Source organism: Carlito syrichta, unplaced genomic scaffold (assembly GCF_000164805.1).
Source record: "Carlito syrichta isolate Samal-C Ts95f unplaced genomic scaffold, Tarsius_syrichta-2.0.1 Scaffold303045, whole genome shotgun sequence".
Taxonomy (NCBI): Eukaryota; Metazoa; Chordata; class Mammalia; order Primates; family Tarsiidae; genus Carlito; species Carlito syrichta.
Window position 1 is genome coordinate 1,094,957 of NW_007247141.1, and position 27,364 is coordinate 1,122,320.

The window sequence follows — 27,364 nt, forward strand, 5'->3', positions numbered from 1 at the left end:
CAAAATCCTCAACAAAATACTAGCAAACTGATTTTAACAGCACATTAAAGGGATCATATACCATGAACAAATGAGATTTATTCCTGGGATACAAAGTTGGTTCAACACAAAAATCAACAAATGTGATATATCCCATTAACAGAATACTTGATAAGAAATCACATTTATCATCCATTAGATTCTGAAAAAGTGCTTTATAAAATTCAAATTTTATTATTTTATTATTAAATATAATCAAAAAACCACTCTCAATAAACTATAAATTAAAGGAAATTGTCTCAACACAACAAAAGCCATACATGAAAATACCACAGCTAACATAATGCTCAGCATTAATAAAGTGAAAACACTTCCTGTGAAATCAGGAATAAGGCAAGTATTCCCATTCTTGTCACTTCTATTCAACAAAATACTAGAAGTCTCTGCTAGGGCAATTGGGCCTTAATTAAGAAATAAAAGGCATCTAACTATGAAAAGAAGAGGTAATATCAACCCTGTTTGCAGATGACATGATCTTATAAATACAAATTCCTAGATTTCAATTTTTTAAAATGCTATTAGAACTAATGAACAAAATAAGTTGGACAATCCAAAATCAACATATAAAAGTTTCTGTACACTAATAATGAACTATCTGAACAGAAAAATAGAAAACAAATTCTATTTGTAATAGCATAAAAAACTCAGTGATAAAATGAACTAAAGAGGCCAAAGACTGTGCACTGAAAACTACAAAGCATAGATAAAAGATATTAAAGAGAAACAAACATATGGAAAGACATTCGACATTCATAGATTGGAAAATTTAAAACTGTTAAAACATCCATACTATCAAAGGAATCTACAAATTGAATATAATTTTTATTAAAACCCAAATGGCTTTTTTTACTCAAATAGAAACAACTTATAAAATTCATATGGTGCCACAAAGAATCTCAAATAGCCAAATCAATCTTGAGAAAGAAGAAAACTGGAGACATTGCACTAACCTAAAATATATATATATATATATATATACAGGTGGTGCCAAAAAAAGTTATCTATCTACATATTACTTTTCAAAGTTGAATTACATTACGGTAGCAATGTGTAGTAGACATTTGTGCTTTCCCCAATTTCTTTGACTGCTCTGCACGTTGCATGTTGACACCAGCATTCATTTGATTGAGGCCATCTTTTGAGTGAATATTATACTTAAAATATGTATATATTTTTTGGCACCTCTAGTGTGTGTGTGTGTGTGTGTGTGTGTGTGTGTGTGTGTGTGTGTGTGTGTGTGCATAAAACAAAGCTGCAGCAATTAAACCCAAATGATATTGTCATGAAGACAAATATATAAACCAATGGAACAGAACAGAGAGCACCAAAAGAAATCCACACATCTGAGAGTGATCCCCCCCCAAAAAAGAATTTCTTTTTGTTTTTTGGAGAGCAGCACCCTTGTAGTATAGGCTTCTCCCTCTAGTTACATGTTCTAGGAGCCCATTGGCATCAGTGTGCCAGCTAGCATTGTTGTGAGAGACTGCGTTCAAATTCAGTGAGTTTTTGGAGATTCTTTCAACGCATTTGCATATTTCATGATGGATGATTTACAGGGACACTTGCCCACACTGTGCTGAGTGTTCAGAAGTTTTTGATCAAAACCAGCATGACTCCCGTGCCCCAACCTCTCTATTCACCCAATCATGCCCTGAGCAACTTTTTTTTGCTTCCGTGATGAAAAAATTCCTCAAAAGGAAGCATTTTGCCAATGTGGAAGAGGTGAAACAAAACAATGGTAGTCGCACTAAAAGGCATCACAATTTATAATTTCAAAAACTGTTTTGAGAATTAGACAAAGCATTTCAATAGGCATATTGCATCAAAGAGTACTTACAATATGACTGAAGTTTAAATATGTAAGAATAAATACACAATTTTTAAAAAATAAATTATTCTTGGGGTTTCTCCCCTTGTATATTGCCAACTGATCTTTGATAAGAGTGCCAAGAATACACCAGGAGAAAAGAATATTCTCTTCAACAAACGAATGTGAGAAAACTGGATGCCCACATGCAAAAGAGTGAAATTGGTCACGCATCTTACTCCACACACAAAAATGAGGTCAAAATAGAGAAAAGTTGTAAACATGAAACCGGAAGCTATAAAACTCCCAGGAAAAAATAACAAGAAGATCTTTGTGATATTCATCTTGGCAATAATTTCGTGAAAATGGCACCAAAAGCACAGAAAGCAAAAATAGACAAATGAGACTACACAAAACTGAAAAGCTTCTGATCAGAAAAGGAAACAATCAATACAGTGAAAAGGCAGTCTATGGAATAGGAGAACATACTTCCAAATAATATATTGGATAAATGGTTAATTTTCAAAATATATAAGGAAGTCTTACAAGTCAATAGTAATAAAAATGTAATTAAAAATTGGATAAAGACTTGAATAAACATTTCTCCAAAGAAGACACACATATTGTCAATAAGTATATGAAAAGATGTTCAACATTAATGAATCGTCAGGGAAATGCAAATCAAAAACAATGCACTATCACTTACACCTGTTACGTGGCAGTTATTAAAATAAAGGATTGGTGAGAATATGGAGAAATTGAAACCATCATACATTGTTAGTGAAAATAAAAAAAGATGTGGTCATTATAAAAAATGGTATGAAGGTTTCTAAAAAATAAAAATAAAAGCAGAGCTACAATTTGTTCAAGCAATCTCAGTTCTGAATATTAATCCAAAGTAATTAAAATCAAGATTTCAAAGATATTTACATCCCTATCCTCATTGCAATACTATTCACAGTAGCCAAGAGGTGGAAACGTCTTCAGTGTTCATTGACAGATGCATGGAAGAATAACATGTGATATATACATACAAGGAAATATTATTAATTTTCCAAAATAAAAATATCCTGCCATATCAATAACATGGATGACCTTTGAGGATATTATCAGAAGTGAAATAAAACAGTCACAGAAGGGCAAATACTACTTTATTCCACCTATAGGAGGTATCTAAAATAGTTAAACTGATCAAATCAGAGCCTGGGATATTGGTTGCCAGAGGCTTGGAGGGGCAGAAAATGGGGAGATGCCAGTTAACAGGCACAAAGTTTCAGTTATGCAAGATGAGAACGTTCTCAAGATTTGTTGCATAACGTATGCCTATAGTTAACAATACTGTATTACACACTGAAATATCAGTTAAGAGGGTGAATTTCATGTTTAGTGCTCTTTTCACAATAAAGTAAAATTTTAAAAGAAGTTAAAAGGTAAGAGTGTATCTATTGAAAGTATCATTATTATATATATCCACTTTAAGGCTACTTCCAGTTTTAAAATTCTACTCAGAAGTCTTCAGTGTATGAATTTATGTAGTTGATCTCAGAACTGGCAATTCTATTTCTAGGTTACTTGTTCGTCACATCAGAAAGTATAAAGGCATCCTTGAAGTGGATAAATGATGTCTCTAATCTAAGAAGTGCTCCCCCTGGCTGGCTTTGTGTACTCTGTTTACCAATTATTTTATTCAATTTGAGGGACAAGTAGAGTTGGGAGGGACAAATGGAAGAGTAGAATCAAAATCTCCTCATCTCCTACCCCACCCCAAACAGTAACACTAGACTTAAAATCACCAAGAAGTTTTTTTTTTCCTTTATAAGGAAGCATTACTAAATTCCAAGATTGTTCCTTAGAAACTTTAGGACTAAACAAACACATACTTTTCCTTGGAAGCTTTTTCTTAGTATATTAACTCAGGAAGATACCAAAATCTGCACCGGCTGTGAGTTTGTTTATAAATCAGTTCAGAACCAACGCTATTATCTTCCTATAGAAGTGCTGATAAAAATATAATAAGGAGCTCAGATTAGACCACAAAATCTCATCTAACTCTTTATGTTTTTGAAGTAGCAATCATGATATTGGTTACCATTTTTTTGAGAACCTACAATGGCCTGGACCATGGAGTGTTCTTTATATAATTCGTCTCACTTAACCATCCTAATAGCTCTATGAAGTCGATATAATTTCCATAATATACTATGAATTCTATATAATTCCCATAATACACGTGAGAAAATTGAGGCCCAGAGTGCAAGAAACTCTCTCAAGGACACATAGCTAGAAAGTGGCAGAGGTGGAATGTGAACCTAGATCTCTTTGGTGTGAGAATTTGAGTCCTTTCTCTTTGTTCAACATGTACTCTCCCTTCTCAAAAACTGATGTTGAGCAAGTGTGGTTTCAATTCAGGGTTTCAGAAATGTTCAACTCCCTGCTTCTGGAGTATCCAGTACGTGTCTGTATTTAAGTCACCTATATTTCTGGTAAGAGTAAATTTCTGGCCATGTACACAAATTCCATCAAGCCCTGGGAGAGTTTAATACAAACTGCTAGCTACATAACATCCATTTTCTTCTTTCCTTCCTTCAGAAATTACCCTGTTCCTCTTGGTCATTTGACTCAGGAAACACTGAACTTTCACTACTTTAAGTCAATCATGTAGTCAGTTCCATCCCCCCTTACTCATTTAGAAATGAAGTTGTGATGTAATCCTGTCCAATAAGATGTAAGGAAAATGTGCTAGTGTAGCTTCTAAGATATGCTCTCTCATTCTTAAAAGAGGCACACATTAATCAATGGAAAAATTCAACAGGATAGTAACTTCTGGGGAAAATATTCAAATTGTTCTCAGTTTAGCAACTTAGATCAGTTTAGTAGAATCAAAGTTTTTTGTTTTTTTTTTTAAATAGAACTAGAAGAAACCAGGAAAAAAAATTTAAACATTTTTTGGAATAGCAGAGTCCTTTTCAAATATGACCATTTCTCCCTCGCTTACAATAACAACAACAAACCATAAAACAAAAAATTAAGAATTCCCAGCCACATAAAATACTGACATTTTGAATGGAGGAAAATACCACAAATAAGTTCAAAAGAGGATTGGCAAACTGTGAAAATTATTTAGACTCCATATCACCAAAATGACTAATTTTTGTAATATATAAATAAGTCCTGCAAATTTACAAAATATAATACTATTCAATTGATAAAAATTGGGAAAGATCTATGAAAATTCCCCAGGAAAAGAAACGCTACTGATTCAGAGGTGTATGCAAAAATTCCCAGTTTCTTTCACAACAAGAAAAACTGCAACACGTGAAATTACACACAGACACATTCTAGAATGGGCTGGCAAGGGTGGATAGGATATTTAATTGCTATTGTCTATATTTTTTTCATTTACATTTTAAAATATATTCATATACATCCTATAGCAAAGTAAGTAAAATAAAAATTGATGTATAAAACTTTTGTTTTGACTAATTCTTTCAACCTATCTTTTCAATCCTGAAACTTACCATTTAGTATGAGTCATTATTATAGAGTAACCCCATGTGGCTGTGAAAGGACATGCAAGTTGGCATGTATGTGTGAGAGAGAGAAAGAGCAAGAGGCAAGGAGAATGGGAAGGAGGCAAACTGATTAAACAGCATAATTGCTGTACAGGTCAGGATGCAGATGTACAAGGCAGGGTCATTGAATGAGATTGATGAGGTTTGCCTGATAGATCAGGGAAGATCTTGAAATCCACACTAAAAGGAGGAAAAAGGTGTCAGAACTTGTCTTAAATGCAATGGGTAAAAAATAATAATTAATTAGGTATGAGGGAGTCAAGGGAGAAGGAGTCACACATGCCTATATGATTCAAGCCTGGGTAAAATGAATGTCAGCAGAGACCCCTGGACCCATAGGCAAGAATGAGTTTAGTTTTATTATTTTTAAATTTTTATTTTATTATAGGAATGTGAGATACAAGTGAGGATTAACTACATAAGTAGGCTGCATGCAGGTGAAGTTTGGGCTTCTAACTGGCCCTCACTTCCCCTGATAATGAACCTAGAACCCTTTGTGTTATCACGTGCCCCCTTAGCTCAATCCCTTCCTCGCCTAGCAGTGCCAAGTGACTGCCAATCCCTCCCTTGTGCTAATGTGACTAATGATTCAGGGTCCTCTTATGAGTAAGAACCTGCAGTATTCAGATCTTTTTTTCTGTCATAGTTCACTTAGTATGATGGTCTCAAACTTCATCCATTTTTTTTTGTGAAGTCCATGATTCTGTTCTTCTTTATGACTATGTAATACTTCATCATTTATATATACCACATTTTATTTATCCAGTACACTTTCAATGGGCAGTAGAATTTATTCCATGTTTTTCCTATTGTGAATAGTGCCACAAAAAACATGCGTGTGCACGTGTCTCTTTTATAAAACGATTTATGCTCCTCCAGGTATATTCCCAGGAAAGGGATTGCTGGATCAAATGGAAGGTCAATTTCTAGTTCCACAGATGTTAACTAGCTTGCACTCACATCAACAGTGTAGGATCGTTCCCTTTTCACTGCACTAGTATCTGTTATTTTTTGACTTATAAATGATAGTCCTCCTTACTGGAGTTAGGTGATATCTCATTGTAGTTTTGATTTGCCTTTCTCTGATAATTAGTGATCCTGAGTATTGTTTATGTGACTGTTGGCTGCTTGTATGTCATCTTTTAAGAAGTGTCCATATTCTTTACCCACTTTTCAATGGGGTTTAGTTTAGTTTTTAATATACTGAACTAGAGGTTATGGGAAGATAGCCATGTATGGAAACTACTAGTCAGTAGGTCGATGAAACTTTATAGCTGGACAATTTCAGGGTTAGAACTGAAACTCTGAGAAGCATCAATTGTGTCTGAATAGAGAAAAACATTGAAGGTGTGGGCACATTTTGTGTAATGGTCGCTTTCTTCCTATTTCTTCTGGTTTGTGAATACCTAAATGGCAATTTTAGCTTCCTAGTGTTATCCGTTTTATCTCATTCTAACCTTATATTTTAAAAATAGTTGATCATCTAAAATAAAAAATTCTATTTTTCTTCAACCTTAATTATTTTGAAGAGACCCATAAATATGTGTTTTGTGTTTTTTTCACTTTGTTATGATATGAGTTAATTTTGCTGCCCAATGCAATTATTAGTTCTGTGATATTTTACAGACTTTTTTCTAATATGGAGATGTTTCTTTAGAGTGTTTCCACATTTTATGTTTAGTATCTCTGCTTTAAATGCTTAATTGCTTCTTATTTCACAAATGCATATTTACCTGACCTATTGGTGGTAGGTATATTCCCAGGAGATTGAAAGTTATCGTTTATCACACAAATGGGAGAACAAGAAAATTTTTTGTTTCCAAATACTTTTTAATATTTAGATATATGAAAAGAAAAAGAGACCAGGCTCGGTGGCTCAGCCTGTAATCCCAGCACTTTGGGAGGCTGAGGTGAGTGAATTGCCTGAGCCCGCGGGTTCAAGACCCGCCTGGGCAACTTGGCAAGACCTCGTCTCTACAATACATCAAAAATTAGCCAGGCGTGGTAGCGCAAGCCTGTAGTTCCAGCTACTTGGAAGGCTGAGGCAGAAGGATCGCTGGAGCCCAGCAGGTTAAGGCTGCGGTGACCAGGAGCGTGCCACTGTACTCCAGTCTGGGCGACGGAATGAGACTCCAACTCAAATAAAATAAAATAAAATAAAAGACAAAGAGGAAAGACATAATGATGGTGAGAAAAGAACAAACCCTTTGGCCAATCTGACTGGAGGTTTCAAATAGTGAAACCAAAATTGTACTAGAAGTCAAGACATTAGGTTTGAATCCTAGTTCTGCCAGTTATTAGGTATACAAACGTTGATTATGCAGGTACCCTTGTTGATGAGGTATGCTCCTCCCTCAGCAGTTTCCCTCAACTGCCAATCCCACCCCTGCTCCCCTGACAGTTTTTCACTACTGCCAATCCCTTTCTTATAGTAATATAATTGTTCAAGGCACGTTTATGAGTAAGAACATATGGTACTCTCTTCTTTGTTTCTGTGATAAATCACTGAGTATAATCAACTCCAAATCCATCCAAGTTGCTGCAAAGTCCATATGTTTGTCCTTCTTTATGGCTGTATAATATTATATTGTGTATATTTAAATATACTAAATATGACTCTAAAATATGAATCATAAAATCATCCCATATATTTACTGTGCTGCTCAAATGAGATGTGTATTTGAAAGTATTTTTAAAAACTGCAAGTATTAGTTAACTAAGAGAGGTGCTTTTTTTTATTCCGGCAAGATTGCAAGAATCATGATTCCTTCGTATTTTTATAGACTTCTAGAAGCATAAGCAAACTATGAACAACTTTTCTTATTTTGTTGTTGTGTTTTTTTTCTGTATTTTTTGAGTTGGAGTCTCACTCTGTCGCCCAGACTGAAGTGCAGTGACCGCTCCCGGTCACCGCAGCCTCGACCTGCTGGGCTCCAGCAATCCTTCCGCCTCAGCCTTCCGAGTATCCGGAATTACAGGCACGCACTACCATGCCCAGCTGATTTTTTGATTTATTGTAGAGATGAGGTCTCGCCTGCCCAGGCGGGTCTCGAACCCGCGGGCTCAGGCAATCCACTCTCCTCAGCCTCCCAAAGGCGCGGGATTACAGGCTGAGCCACCGAGCCCAGCTAACAACTTTTCAAATCCTTTACTATCTGAGTTACTAGCAAGCAGAACACACTATTTGGGGTTTCAAGTGTTTATTAAATGAATGTGGGCATCTGTGCCCTATGCTGTACAAGGAACACAATAAAACATAACCTATGTATTTACAAAAAATATAAGTGTGTACTTTGTTCCTTCTACAGTTCTCCCAGCATAACAGCAGCTTCACAGTGCTTCTACAAGAAGAACAAGATTCGTGTACAATCAAAAAAGAAAGAAGGGAAAAATCTGGTGCTTGCGCACACTGGGGAGAAAGTCAAGTAATACCAGATTTATTGTTAGGTTGCAGATAATACATGCTTTTCTCAAATTTGCATGCCACAGCATTAGGCTGTGATAGGCAGAAACTCCCTCCCCCAAATATGTCTATGTCCCATCCCTGGAAACTGTAAATATGTTACATTACATGGCTATAAAGAAGACCTTAAAATAGGTAGTTTCCTGGATTACCCAGATATACTCATTGTGATTATAAAAGTCCTTAAAAGTAGAATAGTAGAGGCCAGAGTGATACGCATGAGAAAGACTTGTCCTTGTTGGCTTTGAAGGTGGAAGGGGGCCATAAGCCAGGGAATGTAGGCAGCCTTTAGAAGAGGCATGGATACAGGTTATCCCCTAGAGTTTCCAGAAGGAAGGTAGCCCTACTGTTGCCTTAGTTTTAGCCCAATAAGATCATCCATGTTGCATATTGTGTTACAGTGCAGGTAAGTCCTGTTTTGTTCTCTTTGAACCTACTCTAATCAGTAACACCCCCCCCACACACACACACTAAGCTATTTGACCAATAATTTCTTTTTCAAAATGGAAACATTTTGTGAGTGAATAATGGTGTTATTAATAACTTCACCAAGACAACTGCTGTATATCAGGATTTCCCATGGATCTTACCGTACTAATGTTTTGCTAAATTCACTGATTAATGTTCAATCCCTATGTTACTTGAACTAATCAGCAATATTTAGTATAGTTAGATATATTTCTCTCTCTGAAATATTTTCTCCTTCTGGATTCCAGAATAGCACACTCTCCTCCTTTTTTTCTCCACTTTCTGGACATTCCATTCTGCCTCTTTGCTTATAACTTCTCATGTGTTAAGTCTAAAAATCTCATATCTATCTGTCTATGCATTTTTCCTAGGTGATCCCATCCAGGCCAATAGTTTTATATACTATCTATGTATATACTATCCATATGCCAACAACTTGCAAATTACTTATCCTTAACTCTGACTTCAGAAACCCTTGTTTACATATATTCAAGTCTCATAAGCATCTCAAGATAACCATGTTCAAAAACGGAATCCTAACATTCACTCCCAAACCTAACGCTCCCACAGCTCTTCCGTCTTTGTTAGTGATAACTCCATACAGCCAGCTGATTAGTCCAAGAACTTGCAGTAATCCTCGGTTTCTCTAATTCTTCCATAAGTCACATCTACCATGTTGGGTAAGAAATGAATTTGATACAATGGTGGCCTCCAATTCTGCTATTAGATATGCTATGCTAGAGATCACAAAACAGAAAGGCTTAACAGATAAAATGAAGATGCTCTTATCCCACCATTTATTAAATGACTTTAAAATATATAGCAAGAGGAAAGAGTTAGGGAGAAGAACACAATAAGGAACTGTGCAAATAATAGGAAGGAACACACTATTTAAATCTTGGGTTGTACAATGTTCATATGCTTTGCTGTATTTGTTTTCCCTGCTGATGATGTGCTAGACAGAAACAGAGGTAAGATTGGAACAAGGGATCCAGCTGAAGGTGGCTGAGTCCAAAACATTCACTTGTACTAGAAAGGGGAAAGCACACCTGGACTATATCTGTTGCTTATTGATTTATTTTTTTGAACAGGTATGGCCTGTTTGAGGGGGGACAAAAAATACACCTGCATTTTATTTATTCAAAAATTGTGTATTTATTCTTACATGTTTAAATGTCAGTCACCTTCAAAGGCCTCTCCATTAGTTGCAATACACCTTTCAAGACGCCTTTTCCACTGCTCAAAAGAGTTTTTGAACTCATCAATTTTGATGTCTTTTAGTGCTGCTGCACATTTTTGTTTCACCTCTTCCATATCAGAAAAACGTTTCCCTTTGAGGACTTTTTTCATCCAGGGAAACAAAAAAAGAGTTGCTCAAAGTGTGATCCGGTGAATAGAGAGTATGAGGCATGGGGTCATGCCATTTTTGATTGAAAACTGCTGAACACTCAGCTCGGAGTGGGCAGGTTGTGCTTGTAAATCACCCATCACGAACTGGTCAAAATATGTTGAAGGACTCTTCAAAAAAATTCACTGAAAGCCGGGCCCAGTGGCTCAGCCTGTAATCCCGTGCCTTTGGGAGGCTGAGGTGAGTGGATTGCCTGAGCTCGCAGGTTCGAGACCTGCCTGGGCAACTTGGTGAGACCTCATCCCTACAATAAACCAAAATGAGCCGGGCGTGCTAGCGCGTGCCTGTAGTTCCAGCTACTTGGAAGGCTGAGGCGGAAGGATCTCCGGAGCCCAGCAGGTCGAGGCTGTGGTGGCCGGGAGTGGCCACTGCACTCCAGTCTGGGTGACAGAGTGAGACCCCAACTCAAAAAAAAAAAAAAAAAAAATTCACTGAAGCAGAACGAACGAAGCCTCTCACAACAATACTAGCTGGTATACTGATGCCCATGGGTTCCTAGAACACTTACCTAGCAGGGGAAGCCTACACTACAAGGAGTTCATCCTCCAAAAAATAATTCTGGGTTTTTTTGGGTCCTCCCTCATATACGCATTTTTTTAGGTAGAGCATACGGGGGGCGGGCATAACAGGACTATATTGAGTGTCATCAATGGGTAGCCAATTTGTGAATGAGGTTGTTTTCAACCCAGAGGTGATATATCTTATGATGTGTTCTTGTAATCTTCTTTTTTCTATCTGTAAGTCACATTTGTGTATTCCACCATTTACTCTATTTTTAATGTGTGTAATAGGTTACTACATTACTATTTATATTTAACACACATTATGATTTTGCCTATGTTTCACAAGCTATTGGCTTACTTGTTAGCCAAATTTAAAGCATGAGTTTCATGTATATTGTATAAGCTACTTATTTGCTTGCAACTTATGCTTAATGGCTATTAAAATGTTATTCAATTCACTCTGCTTTTGTTTTGTTTTTAGTAACACAGTTGAATTTTCTCAAATAATAAAGCACAAACTTAGCAGATTGTTTAGACTCTTCTTCAAAAGGTATCCAGAATTCAACTACAATGCATCATGTTCACTGAAGTAGTCCAGATGCAAGCTGCTGTCATATCTTGCCTGTGTTGCTGAAGTATTCTAACCAGGTTCCTTGCTTCTATCCGTTCTCTTTTTAGTCTATTCTCCACATAGCAGCTGTGTTGAGATAACATGAGTTCATATCACTCCTCCAATAGCTTTCTACCCTAGTGGTAAATAATAGCTTTTAAGTCCTGTAAGTCCATTAATTACAAAGCTCTATGTCATCTGATTATCCATTACATCTTGGTCACAATCTCCTATCATTCAGTCTCACTTGCGCCTTTTCTTGAACATTCCAAACATGCTCACAACTCTTCATGGAATTCTCTTCACCCAGATGTTAACACTTTCTTTCAATTTTTACTCAAAGAGTGCCTTTGTAGTGAATCTTTCTCCAACTACCCAAACTAAAACTTTTAACATTCCTCCCTCTACATGCTGCCCATTCCTCTTTTCTGCTATATTGTTTTTCCTTTTAACACTTACCATTTTATTTACTACTAATTTTTACTTTATTAAATGTGTATTACATACTTTTTGACACACTATTTTATACATTATATATAATTTTTACTTTATTAAATGTGTATTACATACTCTTTGACACACTGTTTTACACAGATGTGTTATATATATGTATATATAAATAACACATCTGTCTCATAAGCAAATACCTTTCATTATGGCAGGAGTTATTTTGTATGATTGCTTCCTGATGTATCGCTTGGTCTTATTACCTGGCACATAGTGGTCGACTAATAAGTGTTAAGTAATAAATGAATACAACTCTGTGAGTAACCCTTCATACATGAACCATAGCAGAGAAAATTCAGTGTCACACTAGTATAAAGAGCACAGACTCAGATTTATATAAATCTAAACTTGAATTCAGGCTCTATCACTTACTGATTAGGTCTTGGAATATGAATTAAATTGGTCAATTTGAAATGGACCCAAAGTCCCTCTGGACTGAAGGAAGCATAAAAGCTAAAATGAAAAATATCTTAGCACTTATGGAAAGGGGAAAAAAAGTGACTTAATTTGGTTAAAGAAAACATGAAATAGATGAGCATGAAATATGCATGAAAATATAAAATTGTTAATAGATCATGGAGCTGTGGACTTGTTATATATAAGTGAATGATATTATTAGGGTTGTGATTAAAAATTTTAATCTGTTTTAGAAGGGGTTAAGCTAAATAATATCAATTGCAAAGCCATTTCTGTAGTGTAGAAGACATGTATTGAGGGACTGGGCCAGAATGGCATTTATGAAAATTGACAGGACATAACAAATAAAGAAATGTTGTGCAGTGCAGAAAGATTTGACTGGATATGTCTCATTATTGACTATCAGATCAATGTAGTGAAGAAAGAATATTTCTTATACGTAAGCCTCAGTGACAACTGAATCATATTTTCACTGAGATAATGAAAAAGGACAAGGAACTTTGAAACAAAGTTCACTTGGGGACATACTAGGTTTGAGACATCAGTGGGCCACAAAAATAGATAAAAAATAAAATATATTAAAAAATAAAAAATAAAAATATTAAATGTAAGGGTACTCAAAGAGGAAAAAAAAGAGTAGATATAAACAAAAGAGTTGAAAATGAGTTAGAAATGTAACTGCAACTCAAGAAAGATTGGAGATGGTGAAGACATAAATACAATGGGCATTTGCATATAAACTGAAGCTAGGATATTAATTCATGTTGATAAATAAATGAGCATACAAAATAAAAGCACCAAGACATCTTCCATGAGATTCCTATGCTAAGGGAGTTGAGAAAGCAGAAAGAGCCAAAAAATGAGAGAGATTCTGAACCCTAAGAGAGAAGAACCTGCTGATTCCAGAGGCTCTAGGAAAATTATTTCATTGATGTTAGAAAGCTATGAGAGCTGAATAAATGCCATTTGATTTGGTGACTAATAATACTAATTTGTAACAAAATCAAGCACACTGGTGAGTCTGAGGAGAAAAGGCATGCACATGTTTTCTATAGTAGACATTCACCACATAGCTCTTTCCTTTTATGGAAAACTTTATTTATCCTTGCTGATCACCAAGTAAACATTTGAATAAGACTTTCTAATGGAATCCAGTCCCACCTGTCTTCAGTTTATTTGAAGTGGAGCAGATACAACCTATAGGGGGCAGTGTAAGCTCAGTCCTTCTGAGAATCTAGAAAAATTTTCTTAGTGTGAATAGTTAAGACATAAATTCTCAGACCTAACTATGTGTAACATAATTTTCTGATGTGCCTCTTTTAGTATCTAACGGTCAGAATATATCATTTCTCATCTCTTGTGATTTGTGCTTCTTATTTCTAAAAGTTAAACATTAGGCTTATTTGAATGTTTATCATTACATAAAATAATTTATCATTTACATTAAATTAAAAAAATGAGTGACTTTGTTGAATATTTTATGACATATTATGTATTTGGTAATATTTACACAAAAGTAGATTTTTAAAAATAGTGTCTAGCAAGATTTAAGTCTATTTGCAATTACTTCATTAAGGAGTCACACCTGAGCAATGCCTTAATGAGGTGGTAATGAGGTAAAAATGTGCTGCCAGAAGAGGCATTGGAGAAAACCTTCTAGAAGAGGCAGCTCAATAAAGTGATAATGAGAAAAGGAAAAAACTCATATCTTTGTCTTAGTTTACGCTCCTTTATTTGGGGAAGTATCACTATTCCCCAAGCCTCAATGGTTTTACAGGCTGAATGGTGATAAAAAGAGTCCAGAGTCAGGAGAGAGTTGAGGAATAAGCAAGAAGAGGTTAGAGATGTGGGAGAGAGGGAAAATAAAAGGGTGGATTAACTTAAACTGGAGATAAAAATAGTGCTTCTCATTCCTAAGGAATGTTATAAGGGTTAGATTAGTTAATATATATGCACAAGTGATATATAGCAAATAATAATGTATAGCAGAATTACTTTTATTTAATTACAATCAGGAAACTGGTTAAGTTTCTTGTTCAAGAGTATACAACTAGCCTTTAACAAACTTGGATGAGAATTTAATTGACAATGAGCCTGAGACAACGAAACTTTTTCACCCAGTCTCATTGGCTCAGCTTTGTAATAAAACTAGCCAAAGACAGAGGTATAACTATGCCTGAAAATAGATGTCTCCTTGGGGGAAATATTTCATAGTTTAGAATTTCCAGCTTCATGCATCAATCAACTGCCAAATAAATCACTAATTAAGTGCATACCACTATCTTGGGAGTAAAAAAATCACCGAGTCTTCAGCAATGTATACTATTTTACCAGTAGGATCAAAACTATAATTTGTGAACTCCAATTCATAGTGTAGTTTTGATAAAAGTCATATTCTCAAGAACCTTTCAAATTGGCTCCACTAAAGCGTTATTTGTAAAAAAAATCTTGCAACTCTAAGCAATCCTAGCACCTTTCATTCTTATGCTCTAGCATATGCAATGCTGCAATTCCTTGTATTTTACAATATTTCAAAGGTGAAAAACTCCACTGTGGAAAGTACTAAATGGTATAGAACATGACCCGGTACTGGTGTAACATTTTGCTATAAATATTACAAAGCATGCTATATACTAGTTTAAATTAGCAAAATTAAAGGAAATCATATGAAGAATCTTGTCATTATATTTTAAAAATAGAATATAAATATATTTTGAAATGAAAATATGATAAACACCATTCATTTGGAGTATTTATTTCCTTTATATACCAAATGTCTTTCTTTCTTTCTTTCTTTCTTTCTTTTCTTTCTTTCTTTCTTTCTTTCTTTCTTTCTTTCTTTCTTTCTTTCTTTCTTTCTTTCTTTCTTTCTTTTTCTGTCCTTCTTTCCTTCCTTCTCCTTCCTTCCTTCCTTCCTTCCTTCCTTCCTTCCTTCCTTCCTTCCTTCCTTCCTTTCCTTCGAGTTGGAGTCTCACTCTGTCGCTTAGGCTGGAGGGCAGTGGCACGCTCGCGGCCACCGCAGCCTCGACCTGCTGGGCTCCAGCGATCCTTCCGCCTCAGCCTTCCAAATAGCTGGAACTACAGGTGCGCGCTACCACTCCCGGCTCATTTTTGATGTATTGTAGAGATGAGGTCTCGCCAAGTTGCCCAGGCGGGTCTCGAACCCGCGGGCTCAGGCAATTCACTCACCTCAGCCTCCCAAAGGCACGGGATTACAGGTTGAGCCACTGAGCCCGGTTAAATGTCTTTTAAAAACTCCCCAAATGCTGTGATTAATCATTTTCATATATTTGCCCATACTTTTAAAAGTTACTTAGATAAACCTTTTAATGAGCTTCACCTTTTTAAAATCCTTTGCTAGACTTTGTAAAAGAAAACCTTGCAGGTAATTACATAACGAAAGCACACATCATTATTATAAGAATTTTCATTTGTGAAGAATTACCATATATTAACACTAGAGAAGTCTCAATAACAGAGCAGCAGCATGTGAGAGAATCTAATAAAACTGGGGAAAAAACAACATAACTCCTGATGGAGGAGAAAAAAGGCACTCGAAAAATTAAAACAAGCAAAAGCCATGTTAGATTATCTTAGAAGCAGTTCTCTGGTGTATAGAACAGAGAGTAAATGTTGACAGACCTGTGAAGGAAACGGGCTCCGTGTGGGGTCAGAGGTGGTGACATAAGCAGCCTGTGTGTAGGCATAGCTCTTGAACCGAGGCTTAGGAGAGGAAGAAGTTCGCTCATAGCCCTGCGCTAGACTGACTGTGATCTGCAGCAAAGATTTTGGGGGAAGGGATAGAGAGGAGGAAGAGACATCATTAAGTAACAGGGAAGGACTACTGTTCAATGTGTTAGAAAACAGAACAATGCATAGAAGTGGTGAGATAAAACATTAATCCTAAACACTTATAAGTGATACTAGAAACCAGTACACTGCAAGAATTGTGGTGTCATGTTGGAGAACAGATGATCTGGAAGATATTAAGGTGGGATTTAACCATGAGAATTCCATATTGACACAACTCCAACGCTAATGTGGCCAGTGCTCTTCAATCTGGCAAAAACAGGTATCCGAAAGCAATTTTCTCTAAACCCAAAGTAAACAAAGCCAGAATTCATCATGTCAATATCCTGGAAAGGATTGAAGCTTTCATAAGGTAAATGTAGTAACTTAGTAAAGTAAGAAAATTAGGCCTAAAAGATTTCCATACTTTCAGCAGAAATTTTGCTAAGGGCTTTTTCATCATTGTTTATGTCTAAGAAAGCAGAAGAAAACACCTTAAGTGCCCATTGTTGAGTATAAGAACTAGCCAGTGGCATAAAATAATACCACTGAAATTGATACAGAATATAGTAAAAAATTTCATCATATGTATTCTTCATTTAGCTTTTATTGGAACTATTTTAAACCACTTTTTTCCTTTTGAAAATTGTCATTTTTAATAATGAAAAAAATCTCTTAATACATCAGGATGCCATCAAGTTTTTCAAATATTAAAAACAGTACCTGCTTTTGTTTTTGCTTTTCTACTTCTAGTTGATAGATCAAAGTTTCATATATACATAAGTTATGTAACTTATGTACATAAACTTGTATACATAAATTTTCCTTTTGTTTTATTTTGTATTACACAATGGAAATGCAATGTATTATATTCTTATAGTACATATAAATATTTTAAGAATGTGTTATAAAAATAATATTGTAGTCTATTTCACATAAAATTTAAAAAGTTTAGGTTGTCTCTCTGTCATTGTTTTTCTCTCTCTGTTTATACATACACAGTATGCCTTGTGTGTGTGTATATATATACATGCACAATGTGTCTGTATATATATACACATATAAATGTCCATTTTATGTGTGCACATGTGATATCTAAAAAATCATATAAAATGGAAAACATCTTTGATATTAGCTGTCCTTTAGACGCCTTACCTGTTGAGAATAGTGCATTTGATGATGTAATTGAAAATGTTCTTCTTTAGTCACTTTAGATGGCCTTGGCAATGTTTCCACTTCCTGGATGGCTTCGATGCTCACTTGTTGAGGCAACACTTGGAAAAGTGATGTGATGTACATTAAGATGGACTTCTTATCTGGATAAGTGGTGGCAACATCTGTAAGCACATTAATATCACACATCAATTTTTGGTTTCTATATTTCAGGCTCTAAAAGGGTAATGAACAAATCAATGTTACAGGAAGAAGACAGATTAATGAACACTCGATGGTCCATGAATGTCCTTGAGAGACTAATTAGAACATGATAATCAGGTTTAAAATGTCCTTCCAATTTGGCAGACCAATAGGATGAGCACTAAAGTTAATTTATTTTCCTTGTTCACATGAAAATTTCATTTCATAATACTTTTTCCTACGTCAAATTGCCAAACTAGGCCATCTAAGAAAGTAGATTTCATTAGATAAGAAACAAAAGTAAAGGATTGCATTTTCCTTTCCATGGAAAGTTATATTAGCATGTCAATTAAAATGGTATCCTGGTAATTAAACAATTACATGAAATGGTTTAATGCTTTGGTTCCCAGTAAAAAAAGTTATACTTTCTAATTGAATTTTGCTTCTGTTAAAGTATGCAAAGTGCCAAATATGTCTATGTGTTGACATAAGCCATGTATTTGCACAATAAAAAATAAATAAAACAAAAATACTATATAAATAATAATTTTTGAAATTTCTTAAATATATTTTTTACATTATTGTGCATCTGTTAAAGTAGAATGTCACTTTTCTTCTCAGACTTTAGAGATGAATTTGAGTCCTGAGCATTAAGTTGATCTGATTTCATGTCCTTTGCCACATCCAGGGAGTCAATAATAATTTGTAATCACACGTATAAAGTGTCAGCTCCTTCAAATGGTTCCTTTGCTACTTAGCATTAGAATTTACTTACTGCTCTCATTCCGGGAACCAAGTTGTAAAATAATTCTTTATGTGAAGTTTATCATTAATCCCAGAGGTGTTGAAACATTATCCTGACAATGAAATACTATACTATTCATGCTTTAAAAAGAAGGAAATTGGGTAAATCTAGAGAACATTAAGGGAACTAAGCTAAGCACAAAAAGACAAATACTGCATGATCTCACTTATATTTGGAATCTAAAAAGTGGAATGCATAAAAGTAGAGAGTAAAATGGTGCTTATCAGGAGCTGGGGAGGGGAGGGGTTAGGGACATGTTGATCAACAGATACAAGATTTTGGTTAGACAGGAGTCCTCAGCTGAAAAGATCTATTGTACAACATATGTTGTACATAGTACAATAGTAACAATGTATTGTATTCTTAAAAATTATAAGAGAGTAGATATTTAGTCATCTCATCACAAAAGTGATAAATATGTTTGGTAATGCATATGTTAATTAGCTCAATTTAGCCATTTTACAATGTATACATATTTCAAAGCATCATGTTGTACACAATAAACATATACTATTTTTGTTTGGCAATTTAAATGTTAATTAATTAATTAAAACAATCAAACAAAATAAAAACATAAATCCTGGCAGTAGGTCAAAGCAATGTTTTGGCAATGTGACAATGCATTTTTCTTACCACAAATTTATCTTAACTTAGCTTGACTAGCATTAAAAGATCTGTATCACATATGTACGAGTACATTCTGATTACCAGAACCATGATTAATCAGAACAACTATTATTAAAGTACTTTTTAAAAAAGTTATAGGGGAGGAGAAAATTAACTAATATTTTTTGGTCTACTTCTATCTATAGAATAATACAGTGCTTCTCAATTTTTAATGTGCATATGAATTATCTGGGGACCTTTTTAACTACTGAATCTCATTCATTAGGTCATTAGCGAACCTGGGTCTCTGCATTTCCAATCAACTACCAAGTGATGCTGAAACTGCTGTCCTGGCCACATTTTGAATTAGCAGGAAAAACAAGTTAAATGTATGCAGACCATTACATCATCTCACATTTAATTGTTTTATTCATTTTTCACAAGATATTTATTGAGCACTTAAATGCATAAGACTGGGAGGTAAAAAGTTATCAATACATATGTTCTACCTCTTTTTTAAATTTAATTGTTAACCAGCAGATGTCAAAATAATTTTTGGAAATACTTTATAAAAAAGAACTAAATAATGTTTTGTGCATGGGCCCTGCCTTTCTAAAAAAAAAACTTACTAACTTAACTTTGGGATTCTGAATGCTAGAAATTTTCCACTCATTTGATAATCATTATTCAAGTATTTATTATATGGTGACTACTGAATTCTAAAATACGTTCTTCCTTCTCACTGGACACTAGTTAGTTTTACCTGTAAGGAACATAACTTAGAACTCTTTCATTTTATGAGTGTATTAAATAAAGGATGCTGCGAGAAAGGAATTAAACAGAGTAGACCACATGCCTATTCATTGCTATGTTATACATAGACATGTGCATGTATATGTTTGGTCTCAAATAGATGCCATTATTAAAATAAAATATAAAAATTGGTCAAGCATTATTTACTTTGCCCCAAGCAAATATCAACCATTGTCATAAAGTTTTCTACATAAAACATCATGTAGATTGAAAACAAGTATTCATATATACCAGTCATTACAATAAATGTGCACTTATTCAAACAAACTATTGACATTTTTGCCCCCAAACTATTACTATCCTATCTCTTAGATTGTATGAGATTTAATAGTGCTAATAGGTAGAAATCAATATGCTTTTTAAAGAAAGAAACACACACCATCTGAAATATTTTGAATCCCTTCAACATATGTTTGTAAAAGAGCTACTATATTCAAATATTTTAAAAGATTGTTCAAGAGATAGAAAAGATAAAGAATTCATGAATTCTGCTAACAATTTGGGATAATAATACCTAACTAATAAGAAATACAAAATAGTTGTACTGCTAAACAGAAAAATGTGTTCCTCTAATTAGCACAACCAGTGATTTAATATGTTCAGACAAAGGAAGAAATTAGGGATAAGACCATTCTGTATGAATGGGAAACTGAAATAAGTATATATAGGATTTTATTAGCTAGAAACGGGTGAATGGGGGAGGGTATTCCAGGTAGTGGAACAGCATAAGTAAAGGTGTAGAGGGAAAGAGTAGACATGCCCTGGGAACAGGGCCTTTGTGTGTCTTAGCCGAAGAGGACAGCAGTGAAAAGTGAGAAAAAAACTGGTAAAGTGTATGTAAAATGCAGAAGGATCATCAATAGAAAACTAGAAAATGTGGCCTTAGTTCAATAGGTTAGAAAGTAACTAGTTTTGAGCAAGAGTTTTACATCATCAAAGTTATATTGAAGTATACCCTTTAAGTGTAAAATGGATTGAGGGATAGAAAAACTGGAGGGAAGTAGAAGCTAGGACCATAATTCAGATAAAATAAAACTATATAAGAGGGAAAAGAAAACAAGGGAATGCATGGCAAAAAACTTAAGATGGGTCCAAAATGACTCATTCAATTTTCTTTCTTTTTTTTAATTTTTAATTCTAAAGATGTGGTGTACAATTCAGGATTAGATATACACATGTTCATTATGCAGCTACCCTTGTTAATGAGGTGTGCCTCTCCCTCCCCCAGCAGTTTTCCACTACTGCCAATTCCTTTCTAATAGTATTATGATAATTGTTCAAGGTCTGCTTATGAGTGAGAACATGTTACTCAGTTCTTTGTCTCTGTGATAGACCACTCATTATTATAGACTCTAAACCCATCCAAATTGCCATGAAATTCATAATTTTGTCCTTTATGGCTGCATAATGTGCTATCATGTATATGTATCACATTTTTTTATCCAGTCCTTTTTCAATGAGTAGCACGATTGGTTCCATGTTTTTGCTATTGTGAATAATGCTGCAATAAACATACATGTGCAGGTTCCATGTTTTTGCTATTGTGAATAATGCTGCAATAAACATACATGTGCAGCGATTTGAGTTCCTCTGGGTATATTACAAGTAGGGGGATTGCAAGGTCATATGGGAGGTCAAATTTTAGATCTTTTAGGAGTCGTCACACTGTTTTAAACCACAGAGGTTTTACTAGTTTCCACTCTCACCAAAAGTGTAGAAGTGTTCCCCTTTCCCCCATCCTCTCCAGCATCTGTTGTTTTTTTAGTTACTGATTATGGCCATCCTGACTGGGGTTAGGTGGCATCTCAGTTTGATTTTAATTTGCATTTATTTAATGAGTAGTGACACTGAGCATTCTTTCATGTATCTGTTGACTGCTCCTATGTCTTCTTTTGAGAAATGTCAATTTATATCTTTTGCCAGCTGTATAATGGGGCTGTTTGTTTTTTTTCTTTTCGGCACATTTGAGTTCCCTGTAGATTCTAGATGTTAGGCCTTTGTCAGACATAATATTTTCAAATCATTTACTCCACAGTCTTTGGAAATGCCTGAATACAAAATTCTGTATTAAGCCATGAGGATATAAAGATTAATAAACTGAAAATAAAATGAAGGAGGAGGAGGATGGAAGGAGGGAACTGATTGTTCTGTAGCTATAGTAACAAGTAGCCACCAACAGACGTTTCAATCCTATTTAATCAATTGATAATCAGCTGCCCCTGTAATTGTTATCATGTTTCTCCAAGTCAACAAGTGGCAAACTCTTTTTTTCCTGCAAGTCTGGTAATCAAAGTGGATTCACTGCAATGAACACGATTGTGAATGCAAATCAATTAACAATGGTCTCACCCGAATTACCATGCTTCTAAAGTTGACATCAACCTCCTCTCAACTTCAAATTTTCCCAAATATCTGGAACTCTGAGTTTCCCCCAAAACATACGAAAACTTCCCTTTCTGAGACTGTGGTTGATCTGCCTAGCTTCCTCTTAAGTAAGGCAATAAATTCAGCTTTCTGTTTTTTTATCTCAGATAGTGAGTGATGGTCTCAAAATTTGATAAAATTCAACTGATGAAATTCACTTGTGAATTTAAAATTATTAGTGGAAATTTATTAGATAAGAAATGTTGCAGTAAAAGAATGAGCAATTCTGAATCTAAAGACCTGGATATTTAAAAATTCTGCATCTAAAAATTTCTATCTGTAAAGAGAGAAAAATTCTATCTGTTTTACTTCTGTTCCCCAATGTGTGAAATAAAAGTCGGAGTCCCAAACTCACCATGATGTTATGAAGCTCAAATGCAATAATGTATAGAAAAACTTAAACTTTGCTAAACCTTAACATTGTTGCTATATTTCAATTGATGTTTCTATTCTTAATACAAAGAGATTTGGAGATTATTGGTACTATTAACAGGAAGCCAGAGGAAGAATTTATTTAAAGGAAATGTCATTTATCACCTATTACACATTTAAATACTTCCAAAGTGATTTTATGTGCTATAAAATATGCCTAGCTTATGATTTATTATGGGTATTTAGCAGATAAGCTAACACACAAATAATTATAGACAGTACTATATATTAGAAATCAAAAGTAATTTCATGACTTAGGGGTGATTCTCATTTATAATGACTGCATTCAGACCAATTCCTGGCACTTTGTGAGCACATAAATATTTGTTAAGAAAATGGATAAAGAGAACAATTGAAGTCATAGAAATTGATGGAAATTATATAAGACAGAGACTGACTAAAAAGCAATGGTATAGATAATTAATCAGTATTTGAGGAGAGTGAAAATGATGAGATTTGATTTATACTTTTTTATTAAAAGACAATAGCACTGTATGAAATGAAAAAAGTAACTGAACTCAAAGTAGGAACTGACAATTATATGAAAGTAATTTTTGCTGTAAAACCGTCCTATATAAAGTGTCCACTGCTACAAGTTTAATAACTGCTCATTCATTTTTTTAAAACCGTCTCAGAATGAAAATCTTGAGAACACATAATAGTTCTAGACTATTTTATTCTATGAACAATAACACAAATTCTGATGAATATTTGATATTGGAGGCTATAATAGAACAAATTGCTTAGTGAAATTCTATCGTTTTTCAATGAAGAACCTGAAGCATAAAGTTCAAAACTTAGAATCAGATGAGAAACCAGTCACTGCACTATACTGCCTCAGTGCCTTACCTTCATTCTCTCAGATAATGCTATTTCTAAAAATGGTTACCTTGTGATCAATTTGGTTCAATTACCAAACATTATCCTCAGTTTTTATAGTACTAGTGATGATCTATTTCTAATAAGTGATGTATAGCAAGACTACATATACATAAAAAGACACTTCAGCAGTAATAAGAAATGCAAATTAAACATTGTCTACCTAATTTTCAAAGAATTTAAAAATATAGCAATTTATGTTTCAGAGGCTTCAGTGACTTGGCCAAACACCTACTTATCTCAAAGAATATCATTGTTTCCAACCTTATATGAAAAATATTTTGGCAATGTCTACTAAAACCTTAAAAACAATTCAGTCCTATTCAATTTTCCTTCAGGGTTCTCTTCCAAGGAAATGATCAGAAATTTAAATAAAGATGTGCATACATGTGATATAAAATTTAAACAGCATTTACAGCCCCCAAATAATATTTATCATCCAAAAAAGAAAAAACTATACCAATCCATATAGCTTAATAGAGAATTATAGGATGCTTGAAAATGTAACTATATAAAAATATTACAAAGCCAGTCAAAATGTTTCTTTTGAAGAATACATGGCAATGTTTAAAATCAATACCTTATAATGTAACATCGAAAAGTACGATTTATAATTTATGTATAATATTACAAAAATCTTAGGGAAAATAACAGGGAAACAATTTTCAAGATATTAGTGAAGTGGATATGCTGGTAGGATTGAAAATAATCTTTTTTATTTTATTCTAGCTACATTGTCCAAACTATTGAACACACACTATATTTATAATTAGGTAACTATAATCTATAGTGTAATAAAAGTATCTGCAAAGATTTTTAAAAAACAGTGAAAGCAAAGTTGCACAAAGTTTGTTTTAAGTGTGTCCTCACCCCAAAAAAGTCAGTGTGAATGTTTGCTATGAAACTGGTGACTTCAACAAAACTATCTGTATCTTGGGCAGTCAACCTCAGGAAAGTCCGATTAGCCAGCTGCCAGTTGTAACCTTGGAACACCTCTGGGAAATCAAACAAGAGGTACCACTGTCTAAATCTCAAGCCAGTTTTCTGCCAAAAGAAAGGCAGGAATTGAAATATTAGATTTTAATGCATACCATGTTGATATCGGAAAGAAGCAGCATTGCAGAAATAACAGATGCATAAGTGTACACTTACAAAGCCTTGGTTGGTTAACCATTAAAGAGTTTTATTAGACAAAAAGTGGGAGGATGTCATTTAGAAATCATAATGAGAATAAACCTGGATCATTCCCCACACAGTTTCTATTAAGATCAAAACAATAATACATGCATAATTAATTAATAAAAATAAATTCACTGTTTGAAAGAGAAGGAGAATGGATAAACTGAGAAGAAAAAAAGTTAGTGTCACAATTTAGGCATAGTCAAGGAGCTCCAAATATGGAAATATAGATATGTATGTTGACACAATCAAAATCTGTGGTTTCAAAAATAGCCAAATCAATGGACATGAAATTCTAAAGAACTTACTGTTAGAGGTAAAGTAGGTTATCTGTTGGGGTTTGCAAATGAAGAGATTTATGTTATTATGTCATCTGATCTCTACATGCTGGAGTTTATACGTTGTAGACAAAATCATAGCAATGGGCTAATTCATTAACGCGTTCAATTGTTATTTTCCATTTTTTATATTTTATACTCAGCACTGCATTGTACATACACGCATTTCCTAATTAAAAATCACTATATACAAAGGACATACAACACTTTTTTTTTTTTTTTGAGTTGGAGTCACACTCTGTCACCCAGACTGGAGTGCAGTGGCCACTCCCGGCCACCGCAGACTCGACCTGCTGGGCTCCGGCGATCCTTCCGCCTCAGCCTTCCAAGTAGCCAGAATTACAGGCATGCGCTACCACGCCCGGCTGATTTTTTTGGATTTATTGTAGAGGTGAGGTCTCACTGCCCAGGCGGGTCTTGAACCCACGGGCTCAGGCAAACCACTCACCTCAGCCTCCCAAAGGCGCGGGATTACAGGCTGAGCCACCGAGCCCGGCTTACAACACTTTAATAAGAAAATCATTTGCACATGTTCTCCCATGTTAAATTTTTTAACATTCTGAAAGATATGTTCTGCTTTCACTAAATTAAGTAAGCCTTAATTAATTCATTTTTAGCAATCCATTCACTGATCCAAGAGGTTGCTTTTATCAATTAATAACAATGCTTCTCATTAAAGGACCATAAAATATCATAATGAAAATAATTTGCATTGATGAAGATGATTGAATTTCATAATAACATTTATAATGATAAGAGTACTGGATTATATCTATCCATGAGACACACTAAACAGTTTTATCTTTTTTTTTTTTTTGAGTTGGAGTCTCACTCTGTCGCCCAGACTGGAGTGCAGTGGCCGCTCCCGGCCACCGCAGCCTCGACCTGCTGGGCTCCGGCGATCCTTCCACCTCAGCCTTCCGAGTAGCCGGAATTACAGGCATGCGCTACCACGCCCGGCTGATTTTTTGACTTATCGTAGAGATGAGATCTCAATGCCCAGGCGGGTCTCGAACCCGCGGGCTCAGGCAATCCACTCACCTCAGCCTCCCAAAGGCACGGGATTACAAGCTGAGCCACCGAGCCCGGCTTCAGTTTTATCTTTTGAATCAATTATTCTTTTTCAATATGCTTATACTGTAGCTAGCAGATAACTATTACCATCATCTTGTTACAAGTAGAAAATCATGGCTCAAAATGCAAAATGCTTATTTAAGGCATAACAGGGGAAAAACAAAAACATAAATAAAAGCCAGGTGCTTGTAGAAGACTCTAATACACTGAAAACAGTGTGAACTTTTTGACTATTAAAGCAAAAACTCCTAAATATTTCTATGTAAATAGAATGAAAACATTATGCATTCAATCATAAATAATAGTAGTGGAAGTGATGTTATTGATAAAGAAAAGTATTGTGTTGAAAATATGACAGTGAAAAATATATTCCACAAACACTTATTGAGTTACTATTTTGAGTCAGGCTATATTTTTGACTTCAAAAATACAGTAGTAAATAAATGAGCTCAGAGATCAATGAAAATCTTATTAAAGTCAAATAAATAACTTAAAATTCTTAATTAATCACTTGACAGTCTTTCTCCATCACCTAATTCTTTTTGCTGGATTGTAAAAATAACTGCCTTCCACAAAAACACTTTCTTTGCTGGGCTATTTTTTTAGAATTAAATAGAAATGGAAGTGCTGTTATGTTTGTATCAAACAATCTGAGCGTGCCTGAGAACAAATGCAGGGAAGCTGGTAGGAAAAAAGTCAATGAAATGGACTTTTCAACCGATCCTGAATTAACAAGTTTCAACTGGAGTTTCAAGTAAAGCACCTTTCAGTTGAAAAGTTTTTCAAAGATCAAATGTCACTCATGTACCCTTAATCAATGTGAAAAGTTGTCTTTAAATTTTCCATTTTAAAATGCATCAATTTTTTTTTTTTTT

General features: G+C 34.6%; 1 protein-coding gene across 1 annotated transcript in view; it reads right to left on the minus strand.

The window, feature by feature from the left end:
* LOC103259874 (dystrophin-like) overlaps positions 1 to 18,723 on the minus strand; it is a 118,163-nt gene extending 99,440 nt beyond the window's left edge. Inside the window, exons 1-3 of the mRNA XM_008057533.1 lie at positions 18,715 to 18,723; positions 17,739 to 17,972; positions 16,437 to 16,568 (exon numbers count right to left, since the gene is read on the minus strand). Of these exons, the coding sequence (XP_008055724.1) occupies positions 16,437 to 16,568; positions 17,739 to 17,972; positions 18,715 to 18,723 (375 nt within the window). The remainder of the gene's footprint in view (positions 1 to 16,436; positions 16,569 to 17,738; positions 17,973 to 18,714) is intronic.
* Positions 18,724 to 27,364: the final 8,641 nt, after the last annotated feature.